At 41.5% G+C, this 11,834-nt stretch overlaps 1 protein-coding gene across 1 annotated transcript in view; it reads left to right on the forward strand.

The window, feature by feature from the left end:
- Window positions 1–11,834, forward strand: part of LOC103387734 (ras and Rab interactor 2) — a 25,136-nt gene that overhangs the window by 6,116 nt on the left and 7,186 nt on the right. Inside the window, exons 6-8 of the mRNA XM_025060959.1 lie at window positions 3,531–3,575; window positions 7,286–8,836; window positions 11,410–11,718. Of these exons, the coding sequence (XP_024916727.1) occupies window positions 3,531–3,575; window positions 7,286–8,836; window positions 11,410–11,718 (1,905 nt within the window). The remainder of the gene's footprint in view (window positions 1–3,530; window positions 3,576–7,285; window positions 8,837–11,409; window positions 11,719–11,834) is intronic.

Consider the following 11,834-nt stretch of genomic DNA (forward strand, 5'->3'; position numbering starts at 1 on the left):
CGTTTGTTTCCCTCTCCTGCTACACATTTCCTGCACAAAAATGGTTTGTGATGGAAAAAGGCACAGAAAGCTGCCGCAAATGTGCAGTTCATCATAGTTTGGATAGATTAACTAACAGCAAAATCATAAATTACTTAATTGTCGTGCCTCTCGCTCACATGATTTCGTCGAACTTTTAGCAGCAATTGCTAAGAAATAAGACTAAATCAGCTTCTTTTTTTTTTATGTCTACGTCATTTAGTTGAAAACAGGCTGTGCTGAATCAGCAGCTCCTGCTTCAGCCTTTCTGCTCCTGACTAAACTGAATAAACCACACATGACGCATTGTCATCAGATGCACTGTTTACTGGCTAGTGACATCATTTCTGCTTTATTATCGTTATTATTGTTATTATTCGTTTCGTACGAATTTAGGCAAATGGCAGGGTACGGAAGCTGCCGCTCCAAAAATTAGTTACAGATGAGAGGCATGTGAGTTTGAAATTACAGGAGGTCCTTGGTTTACGACACCAACGCCCTTAAGCTCTTGTTCCATCATTCCGACGTATGGCATTGAACAAACTTGTGAAAACTAGTTGGCGAGCCGAGGGGATGGAAACGTCGCCATGCGGCGCTGTCATGGAAGATGGAGTTCACATTCGCTTTCTTTGTGCACATTTTCCCCTTCATTATGGCTCCAAGATTATGATTATGATGTTACCACTGTGTTAGTGATGGGGAGTGACACAAGTACTGTACTTATGTACAGAATGTGAGTTCAGACTTGTTGTAACCCAGTCATGTTGCAGGAACGGAACTCCGACATACGGTATATCGAGGACCCCTGTATTAGTATTTTGGAAAAAAAACAGAGGAGCCGTCAGACAATGAGAATGACTCAGACCCCCATTGGTGGACTAATTGGTTTGGTCCACGGAGAATAGAGGTGATGGGTGTGAATGTACATTGATGATGTGTGGTGAAGGAACAAACTGTTACTGTGGATATTGATGCCCTAAACACAGCGTATTCATCGATAAATAACGATATATTTTTGTGGTTTTCAAAAAAAAAAAATCACAATGAAAACTGTGGAACTCTCTGTGGACTCAGTGCGTACCCCTTATATATGAATTACTGTATAACAATTGTATATTTTGAACTATTTAAAAAAAATGATTAAATTGAGATGATGGTAAAAGAATATATATATACATATATGTATATATATATATATATGTAGAGACACATATATATATATATATATGTGTCTCTACATATATATATATATATATGTGTCTCTACATATATATATATATATATACACATATATGTATATGTATATATATTCACTGAAGTAAATATGTATGTTTGTTCTGGAGGGGCAGCCAGTGTACATGCACTGTATAGTACTTGTGTATTAATGCATAGGTATCGTGTAGTGTAGTACAGGGATTCCCAAACCCCGGTCCGAGAAACCGGTGCCGGTCCGTAGATCATTTGGTACCGAGCCGCAGTAAGACACAGTGAATAAATGTACTTCAATTTTACTAATTTACTTCATTCAAAGATAATCTGTCAACGTTTCAGAACAACGGGTCACTCAGACTCTGATACTAACACCATAAAGTCTAGAAGATGTTTTATTTTGAAAATGTAATCATCCTTCAACGATGGCGCGGTAACAGCTGGTACCGGCCCACTGGTCCTTGGTGCAGAAAAAAGGTTAGGGACCGCCGGTGTAGCAGAACAGGAACTACAACAGGGCAGAGGACAGAACATAGGAGGGAGACGTTAAGGCATGAACGTCGGGGTTTTTGCAAGTCAGGAATGTGGACAGTTGTGTTTGGAAACCACATCGCAGTCTGGTTTCTGTGATCAGATCTGAGAACTGATTATCGACACAGTTGTTCAAACTTGAAACAGAGCTGTCCACACATTACCTGAGCGGGAACAATCAGTTCGAGATATAGCGAAACGCGTTTACACGGTAGGACCGATATACATAGTTTTAATGTCAGTGGAAACAAGAATTCAAATTGGAAATACTGTCTCATCCTGAGATTCACGCAAAGGTAAGCCAACCAACGCTTTCAAACGTGATCGAACAAAGCTGAACTCTGGAGTAAACGTTGTGTTTTTTATCATTTTTTAATACTATGACTATGTAGATGTTAATGAATTACAAAACACTCTAATCTGTTGTAAAATCACATTTAATGAATAATATCATTCATTGTTGTGGTTAATGAACAGCTAGCGAACTGTCCGGGATATACAATTTTTTTTTTCAGTAAAAATATGTGTATATATTACATATACACATTGCATTTTTAAATAAATGTATTTAAAATAAATTTAACCAAAACTAAAACATACATCTTAACGAGAAGTAAAAAAAAAATTACAAAAAATAAAAAAGTTGCATTGACTAAATTTGGACTTAGATGTAATTGAGACGTTCATAGAAAAAACACCCACCCAATAGATTACAGGTTGAGTGAACAAGTGCAGTCGCTATTTTTACTCTATCCAGAGCGGGATGTTTCTCATTTTTTACATTTTGTCATTGTACTTGCCACATCACGTTTGGCTGCTTCGCCAGCATTTTTTGATTGTATTATGATCAGCAGAAATCATACGATACGAAAACAGTTGCATGCTGGGTAAGCCAGAGTTTTAAAAACTGTTTTTTTTTAAAAATATGTATACCTTTGTGTTCAGCTTCAGGACAGTTCCTAAACACAAAGTAAGACTGCGGAATTAGGTTCTCGTCGTCCAAAATCCCCTACCTCCGATTGCCCACCAGTTCCACAACTACAAAGACAAACTGCCTTCCCATTGTTGATATTCTTCGAGTTGCCGTTTCCTTTTTACCGATTAAGAGGAAGTCGTAATTTTAAGGAAATTGAAAGAGAAAAGATTTGTGCACATAACATCAGCTCTTGTTTCTCTCTTTCTGTTCTCTGTAATCCAGCATTTACTACTGTACCATCAGACATTTCCTACACAGAGGATACCATATAATAGCTGCAGTACGTGACGTTAGCTTGACGTACACAGTGTTTTTGCCTGTCTGGAATTTTGTAATTGTGCTCCATTGTGATCAAACAATTTATTGGTGCGACCTGTTTTCAAGTCCATGACTTTATACTTTAACTGTAACAAAGAACTACATGTTGAAAATTTGGTACCGAAAGCACTAAGGATGCCTTAATCCGATAATCAGGATCAGTATCGGAGCGATATTGGTCAAAATTCCAGGATAGAACATCGAAAAAATAAATAGCACATTGATCCAATACGCGAAAATGCTCAACTTAACTTTGCGCAACATGCTATAAACACTGGCGCTTTAGCTTGCGACATGCTGGAGACGGAAAAAAGCATCGGATTGTTATCGGTATCGATAGATTCTCGAAAAAGTTGTATCAAGCCATCCCTACAAAAACTTGTCTTGACCTTTTAGCTTGTTTTTTTTTCTGTTTTTATCTGTTATGTGTTTTGTTCAGAAGAGAAATGAACAATTTCCTATCTCTCCTCTTCTTTAGCTTTCGCTCTGGAAGGATCCGGCCTAAGCTTTGCAGACTTATTTCGTTAAAAAAAAAAAGAAAGAAAAAAAAAGTGTGAATTCTGCAGATCTAAGACAACCTTATAGAACTGTTAATGATGTTGGTGTTGACTTATGATGGTCTCGGGTATCTGACCACCAGCTTTTACGCCCTACAGCCTCTCTTCTGATGTTCTAATGTTTGCCCTTCTGTTCTATGCAGAACTATGATCAAAACAAGTATCTGATCTGACTGAGGTAGAACATAAAACAAATACATGTGTGTTTGTGAAGAGAAACAACAGAAACAAACACATTAAGCTGCTTCAAAAGAGACAAAAGAAAAGTAGAGATGAAAGAAAAAGAGGGGAGAGAAGGGACTCAAAGGGAGACAGAAATAAAACAGGATAAACACAAGGTATGACACACTGAAGAGGGTTAAGATGAAAAATGATGGTGAGAAAATGTCATTAGAGCATAAATGTTCACGACAAGCTTCACTCAGTCTTAGTGAAACGTTCTAAGACAAATGTTGAAATTCTCAAAGTTGTCTGATTGCAATCACTAAAGACACCCCCCCCAGTCATCTCAGATATTGTATTTTTGTCAAATATGCCTAAGTCTGAAAAATAGTCAAAAGGAACATCTGTGTGAAAGACATCAATAATTCCATATCTTCAATCTTTATATTGGAACTTTTTGACTAACCGACTATTATTTTGACTCAGTTCATTTTTCCTTACTGCATATTTATTTATTCCTTTTCTGCATGGGTTTTTACATATAAATTGTCGACAATCCCTTTGAGACATTGTTGGGGAGCTCTTAATTTAAAAAAACAGCAGGTTATGATCTGGAGTCTCCCAGAATTGAACAAAGAAGAAATTCTCTAATGGAAAAATAACTTTCTGACGTTCCCTTATAGCTGCATCAACATTTATTCTTTACTAGTAACTCAGGATTTCACATGGTACGCTCTGTTAGCAGGGTCATACTAATGACAGTCTGCTGGGCATGATTTTAAATGTTCCCTGACCCTTTCCTTTTTTTCTCCATTTTCCTCAGCCCTCATCGACTTCTTTTTTTTCATTTAAACTCTGTTTCTCCTTTCGCCTTTTAGTCTCCTCTTTGAATTTAAAATTTCAGCAGTCGTGAAGTCGCTGGAAATGCAAAACTTCTCCTCCACTTAGGGTCTCTACTTTTCTCTCCTTTTAATAAGGGGCAAAAGGGTGAGCCTACGGGCCCTTTAATTGTGAGCCATGAATTGAAGAAAGACAGAGGCTCAGAGTCACAGCGAGACCCGCCGTTATCAGCATATGAGTAAGGGGACCGCCAGGAGACGGAGGCAGGGACATTTTGCCCTCCTGCTTTCAGCAGCTCCTCTCCAGGGAGGTGGCAAAGTAGCTGTGGAGATGTGAAGAGTTCATCTCCATGACACCTGTACAGTAATTGTCCTCCACTCTCACAGCCATTTGGATTACACCGACATGGACATGCAAATGAGGAGCTGAAAATTGGCTGCATGAAAGTCAACAGCAGGAAACATCAAAGTTTGGCCAGGCTCAGTGTTTGCCATCATTTCCATAATAAAACCAACCCAGAAATGAAAATCTCCATAAAAATGTAACACAGGGCTTTTTTGGAAAAACATTTGAACCAAAATCCTTTTGTGTTTTTACCTGGTAGTGCATTAGAGCGTTGAGCCGCTTCCAGTCATTTTCTATCTTGGTGGTTATGTCTTCATCCTGCAGCACCACACGAGCCATTCGCCCCCGAAACTGCTGCCAGCTTTGCATGAAGTAGGAGAAAAGAGAGGGCACAGAACAACAGGGAGAAATGTGAAAATGATATTGATTGAAAAGAAATGAGAATTAGACACAGAGAGACTCAGAGAGAGCAGCAGATGACCTGAAGACATCTGAGACAGACAGAAAAGACAGAGGGAAAAGTTGAACGATGAGCGGCAGAAAGAGACACAACCCAGCTTTGCATTGTATTCACCAAAGAAAGAAGCACCTCTGGGAACTGCCTAAAAATCTACATGCATGGTCGACCGTCTGGCTGCTTGTAAAAAGAAGATTTTAGCCTTTGCTGTCATCTCTCTCTTCCCTCTCTGGTATCTTTGGTTTTCTGCAGACTACACACACACTGTCATACTTTCACACTCCATCACCATGCCTTCTGTTTCTCTCTCTTGCCCCATGTTTTCTCTCTCTATCTCCTCCCCTCTCTATTTCTCTCTTTCCCCCTCTCTCTCCAGCCCCCCCCTCTTCTTTCCCTCTCTCCCTCTCTCTCTTTCCCCCGCCTCTTCTTTCCCTCTCTCTCTCTTTCTCTTTCTCTGTCCCCATTCTTCTGTCTCCCTCTCTCTCTCTCTCTCCCTACACATCCCCTACTGTGTTTTTTTTTCCCGCAATCATACATTTCCAAGCACGAGAGATAACAAGTCCAAGAACAAAGACGCTGCATTTTGACTTTAGGAGTAGGAGGAAGAAGGGAGTGCTAAGAGCCCGTCTGCACACATTAATGAGAGTGAGTCATAGCACACGAAGAGCGTGGGCTGGGCAGAGAATCCGTTCCCTTTCAACTTGTGCATACGCAGCGCTGGGACGACACACAAGCCGAGTATGTCTGAGATCAACTGCTGCTGTGTTTGTCAGGGAGCCTCGGGGATCACAGTAAGTTGTCAGTGTTTACTCTCCGCCGTTCGGCGTGAACAAGAATAGCCTCAGTGTGAGTGGAAGCAGCTCTGTGTGGTACAGCGTCAACTCGGAAAAGGGACAGACAGAAGTCTCGTGTTAGATCTTTTCACTTCTCTTTATATATATATCCTCTAGAAAATGTGGAATTAAAAAAGGTTTGTTGTGAAGTATTAGTGAATCGTTTCTGCTTTATCCAGGAGGGAGACGAACAGATTAGAGGACGGCGATATGTTTTGGTGTTTGTTTGTGTGTGTGTGTGTGTGGATTCGGGGCTGTGGATTGGTGTGTTTATTTAGTAAACTTAGCTCACGCTGTAACTCGTTCCTTACGTTAATGTGTAACTTTGAATCGCTGGGCATGAACTAAGGCCAAGTGTTTGGGATTCGACTGATTCCTGACACAGTGACGTTGAATAGAATCTTTGAATATTTAAATAAATATATATATATATATATACACATTCTCTTTACTTTTTTCTGTCTTGTGGACATTATTTTACCGCAGCTTATCGGTAGGATTCCAGCCTGGCATGCATAAGGTTCAACCTATTAAAAAGTATCACATTATGTTGTAGGATATATATATATTTATATATATATATGTATATATGTGTGTGTATATATATATATTTATATATATATATGTATATATACATATATATATATACATATATACATATATAAATATATAAATATATATATATACACACACATATATACATATATATATATACATATATACATATATATATATATATATATGTATATATGTATATATGTATGTATTCATATAGTGTATATATAAAAAAATAAATCAAACTGTAATGAATGTATATGAAATATTATTAAGTCGACTCTTCGACTTTGCCCACAAACCATGTTTGTTTTCATTTTTTCCCCTTTGTCTTCTTCCCTTTTTTTTTTTTTATTTTTATTAAAAACATATGAAATTAAAAAAATACATTGCTGTAGATCTTTATGAATTCCATTGATGCTCTTAAGCGACAATCCATTTTTCCATCACACAAACGTATACACTTCCTCTCTCTCATAAATAGGTTTTTGGGACACTCAGCTGAACCATGAGCCGAGACGCGTAGCGCCGTTGCCGGGGAAAGCTACTCCCAGAAGACCACCCTTCCCTGCCAAACGACCAGTCTCCTGGTCACCGGAGTGCCCCAAGCTTCAAACCCGCACCCCGGCTGAGCTCGACTGTTACCAGTCCAATGGAGCCCTGTGTTTCATCAACCCTCTCTTTATAAAGAGCAACCAATCAAACCAGGATCCGGGTGCTACCACCGCAAGGCTAAAGGACAAACCGATTACCAACAGCCTAGAGATAAACAGCGAGGAACATCCATCCTGCGGCACTTACCCCGAGGCCTCCAACTTGGATCAAACCGAACCGCACAATCCTATCAAAACTACGCAGCTACTCGAACAAAAGACTCAGCCACCGGCCACTTGTCAGAAACTGGGTGCATTCTCATCGTCTCCACCTCCTCGTCCGCCCCCTCCCCGCTTTGGAGCACGCCGGAGTGTTCCCACCGTACGACAGAGCAGCATGCCAGAGAAGATTTCCTGGATCGGCTCTTCCAAGGAGAGAACGAAAGAAACAACCAGGGACAATCTCGCTCGTTTAGGCTCGTCGCTGAGCATCAGTCCCTCGTCCTCCCCGCCAAGAAAACCCATCATCAGTTTCCCCATATCTACCCCCAAGCTCTCGCCGCCCCGCTCGCTCTCATTTCTGTCCTCTTCGCCGCGACAATCCAAAGTGTCATCCTTGTCGTCCAGCCTTGAAGATGCTGCACTGGAGGAACAGACTATTGAAAAGGCACTCCACAGGGCCAAGCTGTTCCAGAATAGCTGTCGAAAAAACGCCTCACAAGACACTTCCGGGAGTCCTCCGCAGTGCTCAGTCATGACCAGAGCTGATCGGACAGAGACGCAGCAAGAAGACGCAGAAGCCGGCGGCGAGTCCAGCAGTGGTGGTCAACGGCTGAGTGACATGAGTCTCTCCACAGATTCCTCGGACTCTCTAGATTTCTCCGGCACGTTTTCGATTCCTCCTTTTCACGACCCCAGCCCTCCAACTGAGGCCGAACTGAACACCTACCTGCCTCTCTCCCTCCCGTCGTCTCACCTGCTGTACAGCAGCATAGACGACGACGAGGACGACGAGGACGACGAGGATCCCGACTACGGCATAAACCTCGAAAGCGACCAGGACCAGGAGGTGACCATGGTGCCACCGGGACATCGGATTCATCGTCGCTCAAGCGCCAGCGCGTTGGTCATCCAGCAGGCTCTGCGAGGGCAACTGCGTAAGATGAGCGGTGTGTTTAATTCACTCCTGACGCCGGAGAAGAGGGTGGTCCGTAAGGTTGTGGAACTGTCCAGAGATAAGGGCTCATACTTTGGCTGCCTGGTGCAGGATCACCTGAGCTACATGGGCGAAGGTGCGGGCACACAGGCCTGGCAGGGATACACCTCTGGTGTGGAGCTGCTGCAGACTCTGCGGCAGTTCATGACGCAAATGAAGAGCTACCTGAGACAAAGCTCCGAGATGGAGCCGCCAATTGAGAGTCTCATTCCTGAAGAGCAGATTGGTAAGTTCTTCAAAACATACAGTTACACTTGTACTCCAGGTTCTTTAGTAATTTGTCAGGAAATGGTTCATTTTTCACACCAGCACAAACAGCACTGGGTTGACAGTCGAGGTCAGGGGTGTCCAACATACAGCCCGTGGGCCAAAATCGGTCCGCTAGGGGGTTAAATCTTCAACCAAAATGAGTTTGACACCCCTGCTCTAGATACTGCAGATATGTAACTCAAACAATCGAGTTGACAATTGTCTGTCAAGCTAACCGACACATTTGTCAAATTGATCGTGAGGAACTGAAATCCACGAAATTTGTGGCCCTGTTAAGACGGCGACGATTCGACTACGATACGGCTCACGTTCCCGGAGCTATAGCACCGATTTGGCCTTCTTTTAGACGAAGACGGAGTGTTGGGGCGGAGAACTGCGTATTCGTCGCCTACGGGTTCAGTGGAGAGATTTGAAAACTCTCGAGACGCTCGCGTCTCCCTCAATGCCACACAATAACAACAATGGCAGAAACCATACTTCTGTCCATGCTGAAGAGGCTAATCCGGCTATTTGTTATGCTACAGTTAGCCTTAGCCATTGTTTACAGTTTTATACGCATGCTCTGTGGCTTCTGCGGCTCATTTAGACCCTGATTTCGTTTGCGCCGGTTCCGGCTAGCTACATAATTTGTCGTCGACTGCGAATGGGGTCAAGGTAGAGGTCGTCAATTTTTACTACTTCCTGTCGTTTTTTTTCCAAAGGTCGCGTTTGAGCATGTGATTAGACTTCGCCCTGAGTCCCGATTTATAGTCCGTTTCCTGGTGGAAGTTTTACAAAAATTCCCCCCCCCCCGGGGTCTGAATGTTTTGCAGTTTAGCATTGGAAAAACATCTACCGTATATACTGTTAATTGTTAACGCTAGCATGAACTTTGTCACCTAGCAATTAGACATGACTCATTCATGCTACTGAACACTGAGGTCTTGAGGGGTTTTGCTTTTATTTGAAAATCTGATTTATGGAAGTTCTTAGAAACTATTTTAAGGAAGCAGTACTATTCTTTAGATTACATTCGTACACGTTTTCTAGTTCATCCACTGTGTCCTTGTTTCGTGTTTTTTTGGCTGGTGGCTCGTTTCTAAATCACAGGTGGTTTCCACCGCTGTGACAAGGAAGTTAACAACTAAAATACTTCAGGTATCACATTCACAAAGCCAATTAATATAAATCATTCAATTATGACACACCGCAAGAAAATATCCCCGTTTCCTCCCCTAATTAGACCGGACCAGTACATTCATAACTATAAATAACAAGTCAATGTCTTTCCCTTTTGTTTTCATGCAAACAAGTACAAGTGTATTTGATATTTATTATGACTTCTTCACATTTAACGAAATATAATTTTACAAAAAAAAAAAAGATTTAGTGCATTTTCTTATTTTCGAAAATTCGTCAAGCGGGCCAGATCAAACAACCCCGGTGGACAGGTTTTTGGCCACGCGGGCCTTATGTTTGACACCCCTGGTCTAAACAAAAACATGATTCACGGTGACTCACGCACTAGGCCCTCAGCAGCTGTAAGTACACAGTGACAGAATGAGGAAGTGAAAATCTGCTGTTTGGGAAGCAGCCACGACAGCTGTCTCCTCACGCCACCTTGTCCTCACGTTCTTGTGCGTCAAAAATAAAAAGCTGATGGACCGGCCCGTCGGGGTAAATTCGCCTCAGCTTTACCTCGTTGTGTGTGTTACTGACGTGTGTGTGTGTTGTCGTCTAGATGCAACACAACATAAGTAAAAGCTGTGCTGAATTAAAAAAAAAAAAAAAAAAAAAAACCCACAACATCAAAAATAGTCTTTGCTCAGCAGTACTGTGTTTTGGTTCTGTGTTCCTGTGGTACCTTGTGTAATGGTGACATAGTTGCTGTTAGTTACTGAATGAGCTTGACATGCTGACCTTTGCACAATGTGTCTGCAATGAAAGCTGTTGTAAACAGGGTACCCATACAAAACACGCAATATAAACACTCACCAATAATCCTCTCTGTTGTTTTTAGTGGGTCACAGGGAGTGGGATGTATTGTGGGTAATTTTTTTTTTTCCAATGTAAATCATTGGTCCCTAACCGTTTTTTTGTACGACGGATCCATCGGCCGTTACTGCGAACCGGTAATACTATATATTTTCAAAATAAATATAGTTTTAGACTTTACTCTGTTAGTTTTTGATTATTTTTGAATGAAGTATATTAGTAAAACTCAAGTACATTTTGTCACTGTGTCCCACTGTGGGCCGCTACCGAATGACCTACAGACCGCCACTGGTCCCCGGACCGGGGGTTGGGTACCCCTGCTTTAGATTGCAGTAATTTAACTTGCAATATTTCGATCTCCTATTGAAGCCTAAGGAAGAACCAAGGCTAACGGTGTTAGCAGAGTTAGCTTGGTGTAATCTTGGTAGAGGAGAGATTACAGAAAAAGATTTCATTACATCACTTTCACTACTACAAACTATAAAACTGTATTCATATTTCATTTTTTTTTTCAATTTTTTAAACTCGCATTTTTTTTTTTTTTGTGCTCCTCAGATCAAGTTCTAGAGAAAGCGATGCACAAGTGTGTCTTGAAGCCGTTGAAATCAGTGCTGAGCACTGCCCTGCAGGAAATTCAAGAGCGCAGCGGAGCGTGGCGGGAGCTGAAGGAAAACCTGGCGCTGGCCAAAGCACGGAAGCCCCAGGAGATGGGCGTTGCTGCGATGCAGCCCCCGGATCCCGTCGCGTTAGAGAAGATCAAGCAAAGGTTCCAGACTATGTGTAAACTGTACTCGCCAGAGAAGAAGGTCACAACGCTGTTGAGGGTCTGCAAACTCATCTACACCGTCATGGAAGACAACTCAGGTAAAGACAAGTACTGATTTATACAGTATTTGTATTTGTATTTGTATAAATACAATTTGTATTTGTTTATATTTATATTTATATTTATATTTATATTTATATTTAAATTTATATTT

The sequence above is a fragment of the Cynoglossus semilaevis genome, chromosome 12, assembly GCF_000523025.1.
Source record: "Cynoglossus semilaevis isolate Cse_v1.0 chromosome 12, Cse_v1.0, whole genome shotgun sequence".
Classification (NCBI taxonomy): domain Eukaryota; kingdom Metazoa; phylum Chordata; class Actinopteri; order Pleuronectiformes; family Cynoglossidae; genus Cynoglossus; species Cynoglossus semilaevis.